This window comes from Pelmatolapia mariae, linkage group LG5, assembly GCF_036321145.2.
Source record: "Pelmatolapia mariae isolate MD_Pm_ZW linkage group LG5, Pm_UMD_F_2, whole genome shotgun sequence".
NCBI lineage: Eukaryota > Metazoa > Chordata > Actinopteri > Cichliformes > Cichlidae > Pelmatolapia > Pelmatolapia mariae.
The window spans coordinates 27,237,349-27,263,041 of NC_086231.1; the positions used below are offsets into that span (position 1 = coordinate 27,237,349).

Sequence of the window (25,693 nt, forward strand, 5' to 3'; positions counted from 1 at the left end):
AGGCAGTACGTAGGACATCGACATCTATAGTCACAGATGATATGTGTTTCTCAAATCTATTTGTGGCAATTAAAAAGAAAATCTCACCTGTTTTACATTCAGCAGAGGTCAAAATAATGTGATAGATACTTAAATCACTACAGCCAACAAACAAAGAGGTCTGAGAGTCATCTGCATTGCAGCAGAGTGTATTATTATGCTGATGAATTATGTATCCCAGAAAAAGCATTTAAACAGGGAAAATGTGGCCTGTAGATGTAACAAATCTTTAGATTTTAAACGAGCGAAATATGTTTTCCATCTTGAATGCATTTTCTTCATGCTGTTATCCAAGTCAGTTTTTCAAATATTATATTTTGTATTATATTTTTTTCACAATATATAAATATAACAGGGACCAGTCATTAAAAAAACGGAAAAATGACACACGGGACCCTGTCCTATAATGTAACAGCTCCATAGGTTTGTGTTGTTGTGGCCAGTTTTAATTATTTTAGCTTCCAAATCTAATTACTGCCATACCCATGAGACCCGTCCACCATTGTTATGGAGAAGACGCTGGTCACAGGAGCTAAAAGGAATGGCAGGAAATTGAAAATGATTTGTTGTCACCATGGCTGTATAATTTAATGGCAAAGAAAGGCAAATGAGTTTATGTAAACCTGCTTGTACCTTCAGCAAAAAGAGAACCACATATTTTTTAACATAGTTATTCTTCTGACTGACTACTCAACCTGTGATTTTTAATTGATTCAAGCCATAGAAATGTGCACGTGAAATGTGCGCAACTGTCATTCTCTATGGGAAGAATTGAAGTTGTCACATGAGTCAACAATAATTATTGTTGACTTTTAGAATTTTGTGGTGAAAAAATTCTAATTCTAGTGTATTGGTGACATTTAGATTTATTGGGTATTAGGTATTATTACAAGTATGTGGAGATTCTAAATGCCACATATCTTGATGCATGCTTAATCATCCAGGTAAGTAAATCCCAAAAGGTTGATTCTGTTCATTTGGATGTAGCGTTTTCAATGGGAGACACGTTTCATCTTTTGTCACCTTATAAACAGTATATTTGCATAATAACTGAAACCAGCCCACTGAATGAACACTGGGCTGTGAGGTCAGTTCTCTGTACTGTTTATAAGGTTGGGGAAACCTGCAGTCAGCTGAGACTGAAGAAGTCAATTGGATGAGTGACGAAACGTTTCTCCTATTCAAAACGCTACGTCCAGATGAACAGAATCAACCTTTTCGGGTAAATGCCACATAGTTTGCATCCAAATAATGTTACATTTGACCTTTGACCTTACGTTTGCATTTCGCATCTGTCTTTTCTTTCAAAATGTTATATCTTTAAAGAAAGTATTGTCGAGTGAAAGAGAATGAGCTGTCTAGATACAGAAATACCATAGTATAATATCATATAATATAATAAATATCACATAATAGGCTAAAGTTATTCATGTCCTGTTATCTATGAATCAATACCTATTACACATTACCTACTCCTACATAATGTTTACAAAATACAATGTGATTCCCTTTAAACGTAAATACTACCCAGAGAAGGAGCTGCCTTGGTGGAGGTGTGCGCTCTCAGTGCTGTTTGTTGGTTCAGTGTTAAGCAGTGTGACAGCTCACACTTCTACCTGCTCACATTATGTTGGTAAAAAGAGCCAAAAGGCTGGACATAATTTCAGGGTTGAAATGCAGCCTGTTAATAACAAAAGTGTGGGGCTCAGTTTACTTCACTTTTAAGCACCGTTGATAAACCAATAGAAATTTTGCATTTTCAAAGTTTCACTGCTCCATTTACAGCAATATGTTCTCATTCGCCCGTGGAACAAATCGTTAGGTTCTTTGATCTCAGCGTGATGGTTGTTATTGAGGGTTATGGCACTGTCGATATTTTTAACGCTGCTGCGCTTGTATGTGTGAATGTTTGTGCGTAAGCCTTTCAGAGGTTTTTGGGAAAGAAGGATGTGTCCCAGGAGCTGGAAGAGGTCCACATGGAGGCTCGAGCTCAGGACAAACTACACACCGTCTCTGTGTTACAGCTGCTGAAGAGCCCAGCTGTTCGCTGGCAGCTCATAACTGTCATCATCACCATGGCCTGCTATCAGCTCTGTGGCCTCAATGCAGTAAGTTTTTGATTTACGTTACCTTTCTCAGGTTTTGAGTGGAATCAGCTCCCTTTATGCTATTTCACAGTGCATTTGACTGTATTTATAGATCATTTATTATTCATTTAAATAGATTCAGATGCACCAAATCAATAATGCAAGCTCTGTGTAAATATTTCATTATAAGGACCCCACCCCAACACCATTCTGAAAGCAAACATTCAATATATCTTTAAAGATGCTCTGTCACTCTGAGAGTTACACCTAGACCTTGTTAATAAGTTTGGAGCCTTGGTCCTTCCCCAGGCAGGAAGGTGATAAGTGTTACCTCTTCTACTGGAGAGACTCCAACAGGAGAAATTGTCATTCTGCTCTATTCTGGCACTCTGGAGTACATTCCCAGTCAATAATGCTGTTTTCTGATTTTTCTGATTTCGGCTTGGGCTAGAGAATATTGCAGTATACACTGATGATGAATTAAAGACAAAAAAAAAGGAACAGAAAACGCACAAGTAAAATGTTCGACCACCAATTGCCGCATGAGAAAAAGGCTTCGTGATTTCTATTTGAGGGATGGAACTGCTTTCTTTAAGTGACATACTGCCTCACTTGGGCTTTTGATCACATTGGAGAAAGTTCTGTTTAACACATCAGTCCAAAAATGGGTCAGTGTCATCTTGGAAGAGATGACCCACCCATCAGGGTAGAATAAAAGACAATCAATCACAACTTTGTACTGATTTGCCCTACATTCCTAGCCTGCAAGGCGACAACGCGACCAAAGTGTGCCAGTAAAATTTTGTTACCTTACCTTACCTTGTTATTTAACCATTATGTGTGTCTGGTTTGGTAACAACTCCACCACTTAACCCACTGAGGTCTGTGCCTGTGCTTTCACAAGTGTGATCCTTGTATGTTTCATCACTTTTGAAGTCAAGTATTTTTTTCTTTTTTAAATCATGTTTTAAATCTGTCCTTTGCTTAATTACATAGTTCTTGAACTGCATTTTGTTATAAAAGTTTAAAGACAAGGCTCAAGTGTAAATACAGAAAAAAACAAGAGCGCTTGTGCACCCTTAACCTAATTAAAGTGACTCTAGGTTTATGTACAGCGCTGTACAGGAGAACCAGTGGGTGTGGAGAAGTCGCTGTGAGTCACTATATTTTGTGCACTTTGTTGGCAGACTAAGATGCTTAGCCATCCTTCACCTGCTGTGCTGCACTGCACTCGAGTGTCAATGATTGGTATGTCTCTGAGCTGGCTTTATAAATGCCAAGAATAGTCCTTCACCTGGAGGAAAGTTGCTGCTAATTACGGCAGACTGAGAAAAACTTACTTTAAAATTGACTTCAGACATCAAGACCAGTGACTGGCAACTGAAAAAGCATAACATTTACAAATTATGAACTCTTATGAATATGAAGTTTCCAAAGCAAAACTCCAGTCCAAGAATAATTTGGTAATATCTCAGCAGCTGTTCATGAGCGGTAAAAAGACAACTTTACACTAGAAATCACATTTAGCTATTCACATGCAATCCGCGTTTAACCCGCATTTGCTGCTCTGAACCTCCTAAGTGCTGCAGCCATGCTGACAACAGTGTCAGTTTTTCACCTTGTCAAATCTCATCATTTCTGACAGTCATCTTAATATTTTGTATTCTCTTTGTGTAACAATGGAACAAATAGTGCTACAGTGGTAGGAGAGAGTTCAGAGCCAAATTATGCAAATGCAAAAACACTGGCAGTTTTTAAAACTCTAGATTGTATTTTCTCACTTGCTTCCATTTGTTCGCACTTACTCAGCCTTCTGTAAAACACTTTCAAATGTTTTAATGTCTTTCTTTGTGTTTTTAACAATATTACTGCAGGTGTTAAGCTGGTTGCATTTGAATGTCAAAAAATAGTCTAGTCCAGCTGCAGGATTTCATTTTCTTTAATTTCAATCTCATCATTCTAAATGTGATGAGAATATAGGCCAACTTTAGTGACATTGTTAAAATTTGTGTGTAAGCTCTAAAGCGAACAGGATTGCTGAGTTTTGTGTAAAGATATATATAAATGAGTATGTTGTTGTCGTTGTGGAAACCAAGACCAATGGTACTTTTTAATTTTTTAGATCTGGTATTATACAAATGGGATTCTACGGGAAGCAGGCTTTACTGAGAGCATACTTCCCTACATCACACTGAGCACAGGTGCCATAGAGACTCTGGCTGCCATCATCTCAGTAAGTATGGCTACTTGATTTATTACTGTAAGTCAGCAACAGCTTTCAGGTTTACTGTCAAGTACTAGGAGTTCAAAAATGAAAAACAAGCACAGACAGGCAAAGAAAAGCTGAGTGGTCAATATAACAACCAAAAAGAAGAAGAAATAACTCACATGGAAGAGAACAACAAAAGGTGCTGCAGGGAACAAAGAGAAAGTCCTGTTAAAAATGATAGCAAATCCAAGAAGAAACCAAAACTCTGGCAGCAATGACCTGGGACCTGAGGTTAGTCAACATACAAACTGAGGGAGATGACGAGACTCTGCATACACACACAGGACTAATGAGGTGCAGGTGGAAACAATTAGGAAGAGCAGAATTATAAAGGCACACAAAGACAGGAAGTGGAGACAGAAGATAAGATATTCTTGCAAACTGGAAAACCAAGAGTAATGAAAATTCAAACCCTCATCTAAGCCAGACGCCATGACCCAGAAGCCCGCTCTACTAATGAACAGTCACAAGGCACATTTTCTGTTTGATTGTATGCTTTGGTATGTTTGACAATTCTAGGTTTACATGGGTACGCGCTATGTGAGAGAGGTTTGCTTTTATTTTGTTAGCAGTGGATGATGCTTTTGTTGTAATTTACATTCCTGCACATGCATACACACTCTGACTGGCCACTTTTTTTAGGTGCAGGGTTCAGTGTATTGTGCATTCAGAGATCCTGTACTGCATACCTGGGCTGTGACAGGTGGTTGTTTGAGTTACAGTTGCTTTGCTGTCAGGTCACCACAGGCCGGCCATGCTCCTCTGACCTCTGGCATCAATAAGACATTTTTAACCAGAGAACTGAGGCTCACTGGATATTTTTCTCCTTTTTGTGGGAAATTCTCAGTAGATCTGCAGCTTCTGTCTGGCACAAACCATACTACATTCCAAGAAATCGCCTTTCTTCTCCATTCTGATGCTGAGTTTAAATTTAAGCAAGTCGATGTCTTGATGCCATTGATACCATTTACATGGCTAAATGGATTGAGCTGCTGCCATGTGACTGGCTGATTAGGTATTATTGAGCAGTAAAACAGGTGTATGTTATAAAGTGTGTGTGTGTGTGTGTGTGTGTGTGTGTGTTTGTGTAAAGTCAGTTCTATACATGTGTATTGAACAACTACTAAATATTGTCATATTTATTGATTAAATATGATTCATGATCTCCGTGGATGAAATCTGGGTAGTGTGAAGGGCAAAGACAAAGATGCAGTAGTTGACAATCCTTTAACCCAATCAACCCAATCCTTTACTGTTACTATGTTAGCATATTCTAACATATTAGCAGCTCAGCTGTACTTGAATTGCTCTCAACCATGTCATTTCACTTGACATGCTTTTTAGTATCACTTCCTCTGGCAGTAAATCACTTTCTAAATGATGGAGCAGGGAGCACTTTGTTTGGGAAACGGCTTAATGAAGTAATTAGTTTGTTGGAGCATCTCTCCTGGCAGCTTGTTGGGGAGTTGTTAGTATTTGACATCATGTGATGATTTACTTGCAATAGTATCTTTGCATAATCACAGTTATGATCACATAAAGCCATAAAACCCGCTAATAAGACATCTTACAGACATTTCACTGGAGACATGTTTCAGTCAGCAGCAAATGTTAGCGTAAAGCAGCATCAATATACAGACATGATATTTTCAGGTTGTATGTCTGTCCCACACTGGAGGATTTACTTATTAGATTTTGGAGGTCAACAGTCAAAGCCACAGACACTTGTCAAAAACTCTAAACTTCAAAAAATTATTATGGTAAAACGTCTCAGAAATGTCAAGTAGGATACAATTATATTTTATGTACGAATATTATTCACAACTTTGAGATGCATATTTTCCAGAGAAGACAAAGCAGTGTTTGATGTATTGGACTTGCATTTGCCTCCTTGGTTCCCACGATAACTAACATAACTACTTGGATGAAAATCCTCTAGAGTCAGTGACTGCCTGAAGTAAAAGGCTCTACCAGGTCTTTGATGCAGCTCCCTTCAGTTTCTGCTTATTTGTGGCTCTCTCTTCTTTCACATTTGTCTTCAGTAGCTGAAAAGGATGCCCTATTGGGATGAGATCACATGACTGACTTGGCCATTAGCAATATCCCATTTCTTTGCTTTGAGAATGTCTTGGGTTGCTTTTGCAGTATGCTTTGGCTCATTTGCACTGAGAAGCATTATTGATCAGTTTATGCTTTTGATATTTGTTTAGCTGTTTTTGGAAATAATGATGTCATCATGCACTTCATTTGTCATCTTTGGTCTCTCAGACCTTTTTTATGGTGCTGAGCTGGCCAATGCACTCGTTCTTTTTAAGAACATACCAGATTGTTGAATTTGCCACTCCTAAAGTTTTTGCTCTCTGAATGTTTATTTATTTTTTCAGCCAAATGATGGCATCCCTCGCTTGCACTTTGCATCTTTTTGGACCTCATATTTAATGCTTTGAATCGACTTCTGATATGTCTGCTTCCATTGTCATGAAATAGGAAGGGAAAAGGTTTCACCTGGCCATGAAACTGCTTGTGCATCAGCCATCCTATTCATTTTAAACTTCTGAAAATGGTGACTTTGTATAAAAGCCAATATAACATTCAATGTAAAACTTTTCTAAAAACCCTTGAATGAAAGCTGAAGGTCTGCACACCAGATCTTGTTTGTTTGATTTAAAATCCACTGTGGTGGTGTGCAGAGGCAAAATTACAAAATGTGTCATTGTCCAACAGTTTAGGGACCAATCAGTAAAACTATTTTGCTGCAGTAGCAGTGATTCATGATGATGAAGGTACGCTGTCGATCGAGACAGCGTAACCATGTGTTACCCTATTCGCACACACAGCACAATGACAGGGTAAAAATTAGAGATGGCACGATACCACTTTTTTATGTCCGATACCGATAACGATATCATAAATTTGGATATCTGCCGATACCGATATGAATCCGATATAGTGTGTTTTTTAATCAATAAAACTGTTTTTTTAATATATTGCTGCATTTTGTATAAGTTAATATTCAAGTTTCAATAAACAACAACACTAAAGCTATTCTGTTATACCTGTATGTAAAAAATACACTGCACCCAAAATATTTCATAGTTCAGCAAAACTGATCAATCTAATAAACTTAAACCTACTCCATCCTTCCTACTCTGGTATTTTAAAGAGTACTTAGCAGAAATATTAAGCAACCTAACTAATAGGGTTGCAGACTCCCAGCAAAAAAAAATAGGGAAACACCCCCCCACCCTCCATCTCATGATGCTTAATCGACGTAATCAACTTTAATTTGATGCAGTGTGGGGGAAAAAAATGCACAGAAATCAATTATTTTTCAAGAATAATTAAATAGATTCAACATCTTTCTTCAACAGAATTGCAGACTGCACAGATGGTATCTTCCCAAAGGAAACAGTAGTATAGCTTACTAGTGTATATTAGACTTAACAGTTATATACAGTAATGGACTTCTATATATTTTACATAAGATTAAAACTTGGGGTGTAAGATTCAGATAATTATTTATTAAAAGCTAGACACTTTAAATGAGAATAAGAAAGAAAAATATGTCTTTGTGCCCCCTTTTCCCTGTTCATGCCCTATTGGCCCCCCTGGCTAAACTTTGCTAGATCCGCCCCTGCACAGTTACCAGCCGTCAGCTACGTAGAAAAGGATCCTGGTCTAGAAAGTAATATTAAATACATTCTAACAACAGCTTATCAAGGTTAAACGTGCTGCTGGTGTTCAGCCGCTGGTTTCCTCTTTCTGGCACGAAGTGGGCCAAAAACAAACAAGAAAGACAGACTCGCGACAGAAAAGCCGATCAGCTGATCATTAATCAGTTTCACAATTGAAATAGCAGCAAGAAGAGGTACTTGCTCCATATATCGGTTGTTAAGCTTAACGCGGGAATGCTTCACAAACATTCAGAGATGAACTTACACACTTCCTTTACTTCTCTCTGGGATAACTTCATCGGAGATGAAATGCTGGTTTGGTAGCGAGGCTACAAATACACACAGCCCTCTATCAGGTGAGGCATACTGCTCCGACGTGCTACGGTTATGAGCCGAGTTACGCCGTGTCGCAGGTTTTGTGAGATGCTTTTTTGATATTTAATGGATCGGATTACATTTTTTATTTCTCTCCGATATCCGATCCAGTAATTTACGTCAGTATCGGACCGATACCGATACGTAATATCGGATCGGTCCATCTCTAGTAAAAATATTTGTTTTTATGATTGATACAAGAGCTGTGTTACTGTCTCCTGAACAGTAGGAGCTGATCTACAGAGCAATGCTCTCAGTTTCCCAGTGCAGGGTTCTGTTCTCACCTATGATCAGTCAGTCTTCTGGCCAGTAACCAAAGGTTATAAAGTTGGTCCAAAAAGAGTTTTCTTTTTGAGATCTGTGGACTCACTGACAGAGTAAGGAGCTTATACATAAAGATGGAGTTCACAACTGAACAGCTGCTACTTCACACTGAGTGGGAATGCTAATGTGGTATAGACACCGGACTAGGACGCTACCTGAGTTTCCAAGGGAGGTATCCTTGGCATGCTGAACTGCATGGAGACCACAAAGCAGATCAAGTTTACATTATAGTGATTGTCTATCTCTTCTGGCACAGGAACACCCTGGGATCCCCAGGAATAGCTACAGGAAGTGGCCAAGGATTGGCCTAATTGCCGTTATCCTCCTGTTATTGAGATCCATTTGAAATGCCAAAAGAAGTGAACTAAATGATCAATCAAGTTTTAGTTGAAGGAGCTCTTTGCCCAAAAAGGGCATTACATTTTTAGTTTAAACCAAATACTAATTGCAAAAATGCACTGGGAAATGCAGTATGTCATCTCTCCATATTTAATGTTGTGAGATTGTTAATGCCCTGCGTGGGCTGCTATCTATTTCTGTGATTCCTGTCAGCATGAGCACATTAAAGATGATCTTTGATCTGCGGCAGTGAGGAGACCCCGCTGAGTGACTTAGCTGCCAGGTGACTGACTTCAAACACCAGCATGTACTCTTCAGATACCAGTTTTACCCCCAGCTCTGCAGTATCTCTTCATCAGGCGCTGCTAACTCACCTCCAGCTGCCTTTATTGAACACCACCCTTCTTATGTGGCTGACAATAATGATCATCTGGCTGTTTTGCTGGCATGCACAACGTAGTCAGACATGATCCAAATGAAACCAGCATAAGCTTCAGATTTATGACTGTGTATTAATCCAATAAATAACTTGTCATGAGTTGTGACTTTTCGGTAAGGAATGACAGAATCCACAACTATCGTTAGCTGACATTTCACTCATGCTGAAGCTCAACTTTTTACACCACAGACGATATGTTATGTTATAGTCATAAACTGTAAAAACTTTAGAAGTATTGCAGTTGGTACTGTGGTACAGTTATTAGCATCTAGAGGGTTCTGGGTTTGAACCCACTGACTGGCTGAGACCTTTCTATCTGGAGTTTGCATGTTCTCCCTGTGCCTCTGTGGGTTCTGTCTGGACACACATTCATTTTGTGTCTCTAAATTGGCTGTAAATTTGTGTTAGCTCTGCCATAGACTAGTGACCTGTTCAGGGTGTTCTCTGCCTCTGGCCCTGTGACAGATGGTTTAGACTCCTGCCCACCTGTGTGCAATTGCATTGGAATTGGATAAGTGGTTATGAAAATGGATGGATGGACAATACTTCAAGCACTATCAGGCAAATGTAAATATACAAGCCTTTATTTGTACTCTGTAATAAATATAAGTAGCTTATGGCGCAAACTCAAGAACTTTACAGACATGTTTTAATCACTGTTGGTGTTAAACATTGGTTGGATGTTCACAATAAGTTGACATGTATTAAGAAAGATGAATTTCAATTTTAACTTTGTGAGTTTCAGATATTTATAATTTTTGAATTAAAGTCTACACCTTACCTTTTCTTCAATTTAGGTAGGAAACATTTTAAAGTTAGAATTTAATCCCTATATTTTACAATATATGCTTCGTAATATGAGAAATGAATGCACCTCATGATGTAGCTCTGACTTTCATCCATTAACAAAGCTTTTCCTTTTACATAAAGCTGCCCACACACAATTAATTTCTCATACATAGAGTTTTACATATGAAAAAGGCATGCGTTGCATGCTGGGACAGATCTCCTCCAAATCCTGGTCCTTGCTTGTAAACACTAAAATCTTCAAGAAAAGATTAGTTGCAGTTTGCTGTTAATGAGTTTTGGGAAGCCCAGGCATCAAGTGCACCCAGGAGAAATGTTCCTCATATTGCTTTATAGAAAAAAAAATCAGATTTGTTCAATGGTTTGTTAAATATCACAATACTGCATTCTGAATTGCTTTCACCTATGCAGTACAATTCACTTTACACAGGAAAGGATACAGAGGTTTAAAATGAAAATGAGCTATTTATCATGAATGGCATTCCATTTTTTGTATGCCGTGCTTGTATTGCATCTTTTGCAATCACCAGCTAAAGTTTGGGATGTTAAAAAATGACAATAATGCACTGTGACAACAAAACAAAACATTTTAAACTGAATTAATAACTAAGAGAAACTAACATATAACAAACTAACTATTATGATTTAAATCAAATGACCTATGCAGAGTTTAACGCTGCTTGATTAGCAGTTGCCTTTTGACAATGTCACTAGCTAATGCAATCCTTCTGTCCTCAGCTCATTAAGGCACTAGAATGCTTGTATTTGAGTATTTTTCTTCTTGAGCTATACATTAAAAAGCTCTTTTTATTCTCGATTTTTCCACTGACAGGGAACATGGCAACATGGAAAGAATCTACTGAAAGATTACAGTGAAATAGTTTAGAGACAAATAGTTCCTGAGAAAGGTCAAGGCAGCTTAGAGAGCTTAGGAAAAAAAAGCACGCAAACAGACAAAACACAAACAAATTGAGAAAAGGTACTCATCCAACCGAAAACTCACGAGCTGGACATAAAAAAACCCCCCCATGACATAAATGAGGGGGCAACTTCAAGCAGTACAGATTGCAACAGATCTTATTTTCAGATGACAGAAAATGTAACGAACCTAGATGGGACTTGCTTGTCGTGCATATCAGAAAAAATTGTTTTTGGGCAGAAAGAAAAGTTTCATTGCAGATCTGGCAAAAAGGCTTCGTAATATGTCACTAATATTACGAAAGGATCTATTTGAACCCAAACCATATTTTTAGCTCCCTTAAGCTGCCTTTAGCTGCCTTTTGTTCTTACGTGAGACATAAACACCTGGAATAAAATGAATGAAACACTCTGGAATGAAAGCCATGCATGTTACTCATCCATCCAGCCAAATGTCTTTCCTACATGGACTTCATTACTCTTAATGCTACCTCTGCTGGCATCCTGAAGCCTTTATGCTGGAAAGCCTAATTTCCAATTTAACAATTAATCAGCGTCTATCTGTTCCAGTCACTACAGTCAGTTCTGTACTATTCATCAGCTACTGATGGACTCTTCTCTTTTGCTCCTCATTCTAGATCTAAATGTATCATTAAGCATTTTTACAATAACATGTTAAGCTTTATTGAAATAAATTTGTTATTCACAAACAAATCTACTGTAACTCCTTTAAGAAATCTATAATGAAGAAAGAAAAGCGTGACAATATATGATTACTAAATGCAAAATGCTACCGACTGACCTCCTGCCATGTTTACTAGTGACCTACTGGGCAATCGCCCTTTCATTGTGGCAGACTTGTCACTATAAGGCTGGTTAACATACAAGAGCCGAGGACTGCATGCCAACCCGCATTATTTCATGCACATCTGGGCATGTCGTCACACATGTAACCCTTTGGCGAAACAAGCAAGTTATCTTGAAATAGCAAAATGGGTCTTTTGGTAGTGATGAAGCATTTGAATCTACAATAAAAGAGCCAAACAGTAAAATGTGGATTTACTTTTAGCTGAGATTTATTTTTTTTTTTTTAATGATCAATAATTTTCAGTGTTTATACAGACAGAATGGCCGGTGGGTCCTTAAGCTGTGGCCAGTTGTCTTGAATGGCTCATCTGCTTTTTGATGTGATGAAGAGTGGCATGACGTTTTAATCCTGCCAACCGTGACAGCTGAAGTTTCCATTCTGACCTCTGTCAAGCCTGCCAAGAAGGAGTATATTAGGTTGTGTGTATTATTCTGTTAGAGCTGTCATTTAATCCTGTTTAATCAGTAGTTAAGTGTGTTATTTATAGGCACAAATACTCCTGACACAGAAACACATAATCATATTTGGTTTCGCTGCAAGTCATATGAAAATAAATAAATATATTTATATCTATATATATAAATGTATCTTTTTTTAAAGCTAGGAGCTGTATGATTAAGTCATTCTCAGAGTTACTGAGACAGTGTCATTAGCTAGAAGATCTTTTTATAAGTTTGTGACATTTGCTTATTAAAACTGAGCGTGACATGATGTTAAGCCACATTAAAGCAGCAAAATAAAACTTAACTGTTCAAACTGCTTCATAGGAATGACACAATCAAAAAATTATGTCTGCCAGATCATGTCTGTGACAGTCATGATGAAAAGTGCGCTGTCTTTCAATTCTTAGGTTTTACATGCAAAAATCATCTGGTCCTTATCAGATCTTAAGATGACTCACAAGATGTAACATATTATAGTATGACATTATTTATTTAATGAAAATTACACAAAAAGTACACCTCATTTGATAGCTTGTAGAACCTAACCTCAGCAGCAGGACTTTACAGAAAGTTTTCACATATGCAGCCCTATAAAAAACGCAATGGTAGTTTTGATTTTTGTGAAGGAGACGCTCTCATGACTAATTGAGTGATGTCACTGACTAGCCAATCTTTGGCATGCAGTCTGTTGATGTCACATTTTTGGATCACCTCGTATCGCTTGGAACCCTGGTGGAGTAGGTGCTAAAAGAAAAGGGGCTTAAGTACACCTTTACTTCTTCCATGGGAATTAAGAAGGTAAGTAGCAGCTCTGTTCTGCTAATTAAATGTACTTGGTTAACTGATCATCAGTCAGCAAGTGTGAGCACTTTTGCAAAAGCTTTGACAGTTTGCTGCTCTGGAACATTTAGGTGTATGTCAGTACAAGTATATGCAATGAAGAATGAATGAAGAAGCCCATCAGTGTGGGAAGTGTCATAAGGCTGTTTTCATCAAGTGGAAAAGATTCAAGAACATTGCCATTTTTTCCAGGATTGGATTCCCCAGCAAATTCGCCCCCTGAAGCCACAGAAACTGAGGCTACGTCTCTAACTTTATAGGTCTCAGTTAGCATGTTAAATGTTAAAGTTCATGACAGTGCAATTAGAAAAAGACTGTTTGCAATGAGAGATCTGGTTGCTATGTAATTTATTCTCTAAAAAGGACATACCAGCATGGCTTAAGTTTGCAAAATTGCATCTGTTTGGCCCTAATGCAGAGCTCCATGTGAAGCCAAAAAGAAATGCAGCATATCAGCACAAACACTTGACGCCAACTGTTAAGCATGATGGTGGAAGGGTGTTTTGCAACCATATGACCTGGGCAGATTGTTAAGTTGTTGAGGTGAACGTGAGCTCCTCTGTCTACCAAAAGTATGTGAGGCCATCTGTCCAACAGCTTAAGAGACCTTAAGAGAGCTATGCATAAACAAATACCCACAAACCTCAATGAATTTAAGCAACACTGTAAAGAGGAGTCAGCCAGAATTCACCCAAAACCATGTGACACTGATAAATTCATGCAGACAGTAATTACTTCAAATTATTGCTGCCAGAGGTTCTACAAGCTACTGAGTCATGGGGTGCACTTAATTTTTCACACATTGTTTCTAGATTGTGGCTTAAATATTCTTAAATAAATAATGACATTGTGAAATCTGTTGTGTTGTTGATCTGAGGTTGTATTTACCTAAGTTTATGACCTGGAAGGGACTAGATGATTTTAAATTGTCCTGATATGTAAACTCTTAAAATGATCAGGGGGTGTACTTTCTTTTTACCATCTTTGTACAGCACACAAAAGCTACAATAGACAAATGTGTGTTGTAACTTTGTGTCATATAGATATAAATAAGGCTTATAAATATTCAGCTCCTCACACCTTCAGAGGTCTTAATGAACTGGAGTTTTGCTGCTGTGTGCAAATCCATGTGCCTCTGCAGTGTGGGTAGTGCCTAGAAGATTAATAGTTGGTGCCTATAGGGACAAGTAGGGTATGGACACTGTATTTACACACATGTACACGTACATCCTAAGTGAATTGCAGTGCTTTTGGAGTCATTTCTAAATGAAGACTGATATATTCTGCAATATGCTAATAGGAAACTGCTTAAAAGAACAAAATTAAAGCCAATGTATTCTCGGAACATAAAAAAAAAAACAGTTTTCTTGTTAAGAAAGCTCAGCACCTCCCCTACACCATACATAAACACCCGCTATCTTTACCTCTCAGTCTCAACTCAGAAGCCCCTTGGTACGGGAATAAATATTGTACAAATAACAGTGACCTTTTTCCACAACGTCATGAAGTCCCACTGGTTTTAAGAGGTAAGAGCAGTGCCATGAATACTTTAATTCACACAGACTATGATGGAAGAAGGCCTGCAGCTGTGGCCTGCACTTGAATAGACCTCGATCTCATGGCTCATGCTGCATCCATAATCTAGGAGGACCTGGTCAAAGACCAACTGTGACAGAATCACTGATGAGCCACATGCAGTGTTATGGATGATGAAATCTGTATGTATATGTTACTGTATATGTAGGCAGCACCTCAGACCATCCCTTTGTGATGGTAATTCTTGGATATAAGCCTTTGCTTCACTGAAGCAAATCACAGGGTGAACTGTGAAGTAAATCAGCATATCAGCAAGGACTAAGACTCAGGGTTTGAGGGATAGGACAAATTTGCAAAATGATGCCATCTAAATCAGTGATATGGTTACCCATGAGGCCAGTAGGAGCCCATCAGAACTCATTTATCAGGAAAGTCAAATGTTCTTCAGGTCAGACAATGCAGAATCACTTTAAAGACTCTGGGAAGACCTGTGATTGTAATGACTTCTGGTCTTTCAGGGCACATTTGATTTGGATCTTAATAAGGTGAGTCAATCTATGCAGAGCTGCAGTACCTTAAAACATGCGTATTCCTGGGCTCAGGTGTTGTGCTGACCAACTGGCAAATTCCCTTACAGATGTGTCTGCCAACTTTTTAAGCCAGGACCCTCACTCCGATAAATTGATGATCAGTGGCCTTTAATGGCTTTACTAGACTTTACACTAGAACCATTAGCATTAACTATTTGTTTTTAATCTCCTGCACTGATCAAATAAAAATCAAAATCCAGAGGACAGTACGTTACAAAAACTGTCTGCAATGAGCTCTGCCAATATAAAGAATGTGTCTCTAAACAATGAAAAGGTTTCAGCAAAGCTATATCTCACTCTACATATAGCGTACACGTATAATGTTCATATTTCATTTCATTTTGTTTGATTATTGATATCAAAACATGCTTGGCACAGTTGTTGTTGGGTTAGTTCTTTGTTGCAATGCAGCATGTGACAATGAGAAGCTACACTTTAGCTATTAGCAGTGACTCATTGTCATTTTACCTGAATCCTTGAATCTCTCGCTTCCTAATTATGTTCCTCCATTAATTTTCTTACCACATTAATTTCACTCTTCTCATCACTTCACCTATTCTCCACAGCTGGTGCTAGCAGCTGCAGCCTCCTGTCACTCGTGAGGCCTGGTTATTAGTTGTTGCTGGTACTACTGTTCACGGTGCAGCGGCCGCGATAGCTAACATGTCGGTTAATTTGACACATTTTGCTTTTAGTTTCTTTTTATAGTTTTCTCTCAGCTTTCCAGCTCCTCCTTCTCACCACTTCTTCCACACTAAAGCTTTTCTAGGCAGTGAAGGCAGGGGAGGGGCCAGTCATGTTCAGAGATGTGATTGGGCTATTCAGTGTCAGTAATTTAAGTGAATGAGTGGGTGAATGGGCTGCTTTCAGTGGTTGTAATTTTTTTTTTTACAAATCATACAAGGAATGACAAATTCTAATAGCCATAAACTTTATAATGGTAGACATAGCTAAAGCAATCCATTAACTTGTGAATTGTTAGTAATTTCTAGCTGTTAGTTATTAAACTTTTCCACTTTCTTCCTGTTAAAATTCAATTTTTCCTTTCCACTGTTGTGCTTCCTCATGCAGGGTTATCTAATTGTTGGAGTTTTCTTTGTGTTATTAAAGGGTTGTTGCTGTGATTTGGTGCTATATAAATTGAATTTTCACAGTCACCATTTTGGTTCAAAATATTAATGTGCATGTGATGAAATGGGCAGACTTAGAAACTGCTTGCTCATTGGTGACAGTCAATCTAACTGCCAACCACTGGCATGTGGATCCTAGATCTATAAACTGGATAAAATTAACTCTGCCGCCAAAATGATATACAAAACCCTGTTGTTTATTATGCTGTCTTTTCTGCAGGGCTTGGTGATAGAACGAATTGGCAGGAAGCCCCTTCTCATATTTGGTTTCTTTTCCATGGCCGTGTTCTTCAGCCTACTCACAGTTTTTCTTAATTTCCAGGTAAGCCACACTTCCTGTCCTTTATACTAGAATACAATATCTGAAGAGGCAGCATAAAAATGTATTCTGAGAAAACATGGATTTAAACACAGTTGCAAATCTCGAACCTGACAATTCTATTAATGTATATATATTTATATTAAAAAAATGCACTTTAATTATGATTTTTTTTTTGCATCATTCAGTATCATTAAACTCTTGACTGTAATTACTTATTAGCAAAACTTTTACAATGCAAAAAATGTAAATACCTCACAGTCAGTGTTGGGAAGGTTACTTTTAAAATGTATTCCACTACAGATTACAGAATACATGCCCCAAAATGTATTTTGTAACGTATTCCGTTACGTTACTCAATGAGAGTAACGTATTCTGAATACTTTGGATTACTTAATATATTATCATGCTTTTTACAACTACATGAATGTACTATTGCTGTGTGATTTATTACTATTACTGAAGGTTACTCACCATACCAATACCAACTAGATTTTTAAATCTTAATTTAGAATGAGTAACAGTAGGGTGGACATTAGGTAAGGCTGCACTTTTTGCAGTCATCTTGTATAGAAAACTATTCCGCGCGTATATAAAACAGGTCTGCGGCTCCGAACCGTAGTAAAGGGACCTCTGGCTAATACGTCGGGCTCCGCGTCGGGCTCGTAGCCGAAAAATAGCTTTACTTTGTTGTCTGGGTCAACTTTGCTAGCGAGAGACAGAGAGAGGCGTTGAAAGGCTGCTCCAACGGAACTTATTGTTTCGGAGGAAAACAGGAACACAGTGTACAGTCGAGTCTTAATAGCTTACTTACAAATGGGCTCGTCAGGCACTCTTTTTGGCTGCAGTGGTTATTATTATATTTACATGCTTCCAGCTCCCGTTTCTGGTCGGTGACAACTCGTACTTTTCGACTCCTTTTTCTCCCTCCTCGCGCTCACAGACACATAACAAGTATGGCAGTCCATTCTCCCTGCAGCACGGACTACACTGCCCATGAGGCTACATTCTTTAGGGCTATGCCTGTAACACTCTGCCTATTGCCTTCATATTAAAAAATTTTTTGAATAATAATTTTTAAAAATATTTCTTCACGTCATTATGCGGGCCGCAAGTAGAGGTGACATAGGCCGCGAGATTCAGACACAGGCATTAGAGCTTCTTAAGTGTTTTGTTTGGGTTTCCACTGGCGTGGAATTACCAAAAATAGAGAGGGCATAGCCTCACATATGAAACAGAAAAGACCGCCGTGTAATCCATTTATTTCAACAAAGTAACTGTATTCTAAACACCACCTTTTTAAACGGTAACTGTAACGGAATACAGTTACTCATATTTTGTATTTTAAATACGCAAAGCCGATACATGTTACTCCCCAAAACTGCTCACAGTACAGGAGCTGTAATATATGACAAAATACTGATTATATCACTTGCTCTCTCTGATTCCTTTCAGGATAGAGCATCGTGGATGCCGTACCTCAGTTACGTCTGCATACTTGCTGTGATAGCCTCCTTTTGCTCTGGACCAGGTAAAACTACTCACATATTCTGTTTTGATCAAAATAAACATCCTGCAAGCAGATTAGCTCAATAATCTGTGTCTGTAATTCAGTGAAGTACTGTACCTGTTGTATAATCAATGTGACTTTCCCCAACTCTGGCCTGGAATAATTGGCATCGCAAAGTAAGCTCCTGTCATATATTAGCATACTAATAAAGGAGCCATACAATATACAGTGTATGTCATCGTCCTGCAAATGTGGCAGTGTCCACGGCAGGTCTTGTGCAAGTTTGACTTTAAGTTTCAAGGTGAAGCTATTCCTGTCATCACACATGCTCATCCTTGTACAGTAATAATATCTCCAGGGAGCATTCGCCCAGTAAAGTGTCTCAGTGTCTTCAGAATGAGACTGAAATTGCAGAGTAGGAGAAAATATCAAAAACCTGACACGCACACAACAGTGAGTGAAGCACATTTTATTGTTTTATTTTTTTCATACCAGACAAAGTTCTTTAATAAAGAGGAAGAAAATAAGACATACTTATGCTGAGACACAGACATAACGCACATAAGAACACCATTACAGTCACTCAATGCCTTTTCAAGGTGCATTTTTGAGGTAATCACTGAGGAAAGGATGATTGTTTGACTGCACAGTGATGATTTATAGCCTACTGAAACAAATGAAGCTTCCCACTACTGATGACTGGTGAATGGCTTGAGGGTGGGTGTGGGGATTCACCAGAGGGATGACCCCAGTAGTGATGTGAGCCTTCCAGTGGATAAATGAGCAGCCACACCTCCTCTTAAGTCACTTCACCATGGAAACCATGGCCCAGATATTTCAAAAACAAAGATTATATTTCTCTATAAGAGCAGAGGGAGATTTTCCTGTTTGATAATGACAAAAGGCAGAGCTGTAGCGTTTATTTTTGTTTATTGTTTATTTTCTCTTTTAAGCTTCCCTTTTCATTGAATTATAATTTTATTTCTTCAAATATATGAATTTTTCCTTAATCTTGGAATCTTTGAATCTTGAAAACCTTCTTTTTTGTCTGTCTGTCTCTTAAAGCTGCTTTCTTGGTATTGTTTGTTATATCTGAATGTTTCTTTCTTTCATTTTCCTCTTTTTCCAGTTTGCAGTTTGAAATTGCAGCAATTTTAAACAAGACTAAAAATAAGACATCTACTGATTGCGATGGTTTAGATATGGTTATAGTTAAAAAGACATTGGACTGTATAATTACTCCTCTTTGTTATATTTTCAATCTTTCATTCCATACTGGCGTATTTCCTGACAGAATGAATAATGAATGATAATAATAAATATACAATAGGAGTATTTATTGACTTAAAAAAAGCTTTTGATACGATGCAACATTCTATTTTGATCTCTAAGCTTAATACTTATGGGGTGAGAGGAATTGCATTAAACTGGTTAAGTAGTTATCTAGAAAATAGGACCCAGTATGTGCATTATTTAGGCAATTCCTCTGAAAGACTGAAAATTGAATGTGGGGCTCCTCAAGGGTCTGTTTTGGGACCAAAACTTTTTAATTTATATATAAATGATATTTGTGATGTGTCCAAAATGTTAAATTTCGTTTTGTTTGCAGATGATACAAATTTTTATTGTGCTGGGGATAAATTGAAAGAATTGGCTGAATTAATGGTTTCTGAAATGGGAAAACTAAAAAAATGGTTTGATGTAAATAAGTTATCTTTGAACTTGACAAAAACGAAATTTATGATTTTTGGAAATCGGGTAAAAGAGGATGAAGTAATTTTGTCCGTTGATGGAGTTCCGATTGAGAGAGTTACTGAACTCCGTTTTTTGGGGGTAGTATTGGATGATAAATTAAAATGGAAATCTCATATTGAACATGTTAGAAAAAAGATGGTTAAAAATATTTATATTCTGGGTAATGTTAGAGATATACTAGATTATAAGGCAATGCGTATTTTATATTTCTCACTAATTTTCCCCTATCTCAGTTATTGTGCTGAGGTGTGGGGGAATACATATGCGACTTATATACATCCTCTATACTTGTTACAGAAGAAAGTGGTACGAATGGTTCATAATGTTAAATATAGAGAACATACAAATAATTTGTTTATAAAATCGAAATTGTTGAAATTTGAAGACTTAATGAAATTACAGACATTATTATTCATGTGCAAGGCAAAAAATAATACATTACCTCTTAAGTTACAAAGTTTGTTTGTATTGTGTTCAGGAAGTGGGGACAGTAGAAGGAAGTTTGACTTTAAGCATAAGTTTGCTAGAACCACACAAAGGCAAATGTGTCCGACAGTTAAAGGTATAAGAATATGGAATTCTCTTGAAGATAATCTCAAGAGTTGTACAAACATGCACCGTTTTAAAATGTGTTACATATTTAAAAGGATAAATCAATATGAAGAACATGAAAGTAATTAGGGCTAAATGTGGAAGAAAAAATTTTCATTGCCATTTAATGTTGTATATTGCTGATTATATTGATTTGTTTTTTAGTTTTGTATTGTTACATAAAGATACATGTTAGAGGGTTTTTGGGGGGTTATTGGCGCCCTCTTGTAAGAATATTTGGATTGCAGATAGGGGGCAGGTGCTAACAAGAATTTATTCTTCTTCCTGCTCCTTTTCACCCATGGGTGCAGTGTCATATTAATGGGAAGGAGGTTCTGTGTGTAGGAAAAGAAACACTGTTGAACCATGTGTGAAATAAAGAAAGAAATGAAATGAAATGAAATAAGGCCATTCAAAATGCTTAGTCAAATGTCATTTTCATTTTCTAATGCTGAAATATTTCTTTGAGTACTTGTAACAGAACAAAAACTACACCTTTTTAAAAATGAATCTTTTATTTAAATCTTTCTTTTTCTGATCCTGATTGTCCCGGATGAACTATTTACTTTCCAAATTTGGTTGTGTTTTACTTCACTTCATTTTTTAGTTTTCTGTATTTTAGCACTATGAACTGGTATTTGAAATATAATCAGTGCAGCTGTCACAGTTGCAACAAGTTCACAGATGTTTTTCTTTAACCAAAATAATGTCTTTGCTTACAAGAAACCATCAGGTACAAATTTGATTTTGTCCTTTTTTGCATTGTTATGTATGTATTTTGTAGCATCTTGTATGAAGCTCACCTGGACTGTAGTTTAGTTTTGTCGTTATCGCTCTCTCACCCTGTCCTTTTTGCCATTCTGCTAAACAGAGCAATAAAAGAGATAAATAATCTCTCTGTGCTTCTTCATATGACTGTTGCAGACAGTTATCCAGCTTTCACAGTGTCAGCGTAACATTCACAACATGCAGGAATGACACACTTGGGGCGCTTGTACAGTACTTGTTAGGGTTTAGTGGTGCGATGGGATATTTTAAAGGAAGCTGAATGAGCCTCAGAGAGCACAGTTCCTCAGTGTGAGATCAGGGGAGTGACTTTATTGGATTCCCTGTTTGCACTGTCCTAGAAAGTGCTGTCACAAGGACTAATAGCCAATTTGGCATAGGTTTCAGTTTCTTCACTGTGTCTCAGGGCTCACCTTTAGAAGAACAAAATTTGGCAGACATATTTGATGGCTTTTAAGTTCACTCCCATCACTCATGGAGATTTTTATAGATGACATTAGAATAGATTAAAACTGTGATCTGTGAGGGTTAATTTACTGCTAGCAGTTGCCCTCTGCAGCAGTTTTGTTAAATGGGAGAATGCAACAGAATAGACTTAACTGGATTTTGTAGCAGTACACTCAAACAACACTGTGTCACCCTTTGGTTTTTACAGTCCACCACATAAATAATTATATTATTTTGTTAATTGATTATCGGTATGTTTTATCGTTTAAAATAGTGATGTATCTAAAACAGTAGCTCAGCGCTGGTTTAGTTAATGCTCTGAAAAGATATGTTTTCATAGTGTGGTTGCTTATGGAACTAAAGCATATTCCCTCAACTGGATATTAGTGCTGTCAAATAGAAAAAGATAGACTGAAAGATGGAAAAAGGGCAAAGTGTAAAACTGCAGTCAAGTGAAAATGTTAATTACATTTATAAGTTATAATGTAAGTAACATTTTTAATTATAACCAGTTGTTTATTAATGCTAAACTCACATGAAATCTGGCCAAGCATGTATCCATATGGCACCACTGCAGTAAATTACTGGCATCCAATAAAATCGATGTAACAGGAGGTCATCAATTAAAGAAAGGAAAGGACGAAGCTTCGATTAGCTCACATCAAATTATTACCACTGCTCTGTGTGACAGCGTTCTTCATTTTACAGCATTTAAAATGTTTCTTTAGGGTAACTTATAAAAATTAATTAGCTGTAATTACTGTATATGGCAGCAAAATTAAGACATACAGAGATAATAAAATGATATGTTATGTGTCAGTATATAATACACAATTATCTTGTCCTTACCAAACGTAAAATTATTCAGTGACAAACTCACACGAACAGCAACACGAGACACGTATTACACTGTTTCATTATGTGTCTAATAAAAACTAAGCCACAATGCAGAGTGTGTGAAAATACAAGTACACCACATGATTGTCACTGTAGAACCACCTTTAGCAGCAATAAGCCGAAGTAATCATTTTCTGTATGAACTCATCAGTCTCTCATTGGTCAACTGCTCTTTACTGTGTTGTTTCAGTTCATTCAGGTTCTGTCCTGTTCCATGACTCAAAAGTCTTGTTGTTTTTATGTTGTCTCGATACATAAAACCTTGGGTCTGAAAGAAGGCCTACTTTCTTTTTATTGTGATTGTGTTGCTCTATGAATTTGGCATTTTGTCCTCAAACTTTATAACAATACTTGAACAATACAGGTGATAATTAAATATTTGACTCTGGCTTCTTTTTATCAAGAATAACTGTAACGTTGTGACTTCGGCTTCTGTTTATTTTCAGGAACAAAAAGAGGACAGGACTACAACAAAATGTGCAGATTCAGTCTGAACTGAAACTAAGTTACAGATTTTACAAAGTCCTCCAACACCTGCTCATTACAGCAAACATATGTCCTCACACCTTGTTTGGTACAAACTTCTGAATGTGCTGTTTTTGACATGTACGGCACATATTACTTCTAATAGTGACAGACAGCTGTCGAAGCTTCAGGAAGGAAAAAAAAAATATGCTAATTTTTCACACGTAGACAGATGTTCAGATGATTGACAGGTGAAACTGCTGTCTGTTGAGCAAATCCATTCTTGTGGTGTACACTGAAGCTGTTGTGGAGCATCCTTGATGCAGATATGTCTAGTCAAGATTTACTGGGTCTTTTCATAGCTGCAGGCTGTATATTGAATCACTGTATAGGTTCATGAAGCTAATGATTTGTGCAACTGTCCCTATGGTGACAGCTGCACAAACTATACAGCGATTATACACTGAAGTGCTAGGGTACTGAAATAGAAGCATTCGAGTACTGCAGTATAGCTCCACACCACTCCTTTTTTTAATTTCTTCTAGCAGGCTGACACTCTCACCTCAACTGGAAATTGCTGATTCTCTCTTTTTGTCGCCCGTGTTGAGTGTTGAGCCCGTGTCAGAACCCACTCCTGAGCTGTTTCTAAACCCATTTAACTGTGCCTCCTATTTTTGTAAGCGAATAATACTGCATAGTCTATAACAAACTTACGCTGCATCACATCACTCCTTCCATTCCTACACTCCGCATGGAGAACAAGTTGAGAGCTGTCATTTCGAAGCAGAAGCAAGTCAATAAATAGTATCTTCCTAAAATATATCTTTATTTTATAGAGTCCTGGGATTGCAATTCCTTTTATCTTGTCAAAAAGTAAATAGCCTTAACGCTGTTGTCACTGTTTCCTGTGGGACAGCAGAGATAAATCCAACCCCAAAGTGTAGTGAAGTGTTTGTTAGTTTGGAATATTCTCTTTTCCCCCACGTCACTGGTGTTTCTTTCAGCGGTTGTGACATATTCTTCATTATTTTTCATTTATGTGGGTACTTATGTTATACATCATGAATCTAAAGGGATATGATTTCAGTGGTAGTGCCGAATTGTAAATCTAAAAAATAAATATCCTGTGAATATCCTTGGGTTGGATTCAACTTATTAATGATCAGTTCTTTGTGGGTCTAGGCCAGGGGTGGGCAACTCCAGGCCTCGAGGGCCGGTGTCCTGCAGGTTTTAGATGTGTCCTTGAACCAACACAGCTGATTGAAATGGCAAAAATGACCTCCTCAACATGTCCTGAAGTCCTCCAGAGGCTGGTAATGAACTAATTATGTGATTCAGGTGTGTTGACCCAGGGTCATATCTAAAACCTGATGCCTTGAGTTGCCCATCCCTGGTCTAGGCCAATACTTTATTTTCACAAAACCTTCCAAAATTAATTATTACTTATAAGTAATTACTTTTAAATGAGCTCTACTGGATTTGTAGTATTAAACAGTATAACAGATATCTCATTCCAACCCAATGTCACAACAAAGCCTGAAATAGACACGCTGGTCCACTGTGTCCATTTCAGGCTTTGCCTGTCCAAAATGTGAAATGGACATGCATGCAGAAATTGTAGGAACAGCAGAGGGTAATATTTTATTTTGAGCCAACATGAAAATAATCACGGGAAAGCATTTAAACAGACATTAGTAACACATTTACATATATATATATACATATAAACCGCCTAGCTTAATTGATTCTGACAATTTACAGACCCTGGGATGTACTTCATAAGTTTTTTGCTCACTACCAACTTTATGGCTTTAAATATATTATCTGCCCCTGTTGGCAATGCAATTTCTGCATGCGTGTCCATTTCACATTTTGGAGAGGCAAAGGAAATTGTGAAATAGATGTGCTTGTCCACTGTGTCCATTTCCTGTTTTGTCGAGGGAGGAATATCCTCAGCTTGCATCCTGCTAAATATTCACTGCAGCGACGCCTGCTTCATGGACCTGCAGCTCTTTGTGATAGCACTGACTCAGTTGCATGTGAAATGTTGCTCCACAGCATGAATCACTTGGCTTTAATTTAAATCTAAACTGTAGAGTTGTCGTATCTCATATGATTTTTTGTGCATTTTTTTTTCTTTAAGGAGATAATTTGCACAGCTGTAGCAAAAATCAATCAGCTAGTGGAGCCTCTGTGCATTTTGATTCGTCAGTGCAGTACCTTGAAGGCCACATCCAAAGATTGG

At 37.6% G+C, this 25,693-nt stretch overlaps 1 protein-coding gene across 2 annotated transcripts in view; it reads left to right on the top strand.

Annotated features, from left to right (window-relative positions):
• Window positions 1-25,693, top strand: part of slc2a9l2 (solute carrier family 2 member 9, like 2) — a 97,884-nt gene that overhangs the window by 41,775 nt on the left and 30,416 nt on the right. For both annotated transcript variants that reach the window (XM_063473152.1, XM_063473151.1), the window contains exons 8-11: window positions 1,960-2,147; window positions 4,249-4,359; window positions 16,899-17,000; window positions 18,453-18,528. In XM_063473152.1, the coding sequence (XP_063329222.1) occupies window positions 1,960-2,147; window positions 4,249-4,359; window positions 16,899-17,000; window positions 18,453-18,528 (477 nt within the window). The remainder of the gene's footprint in view (window positions 1-1,959; window positions 2,148-4,248; window positions 4,360-16,898; window positions 17,001-18,452; window positions 18,529-25,693) is intronic.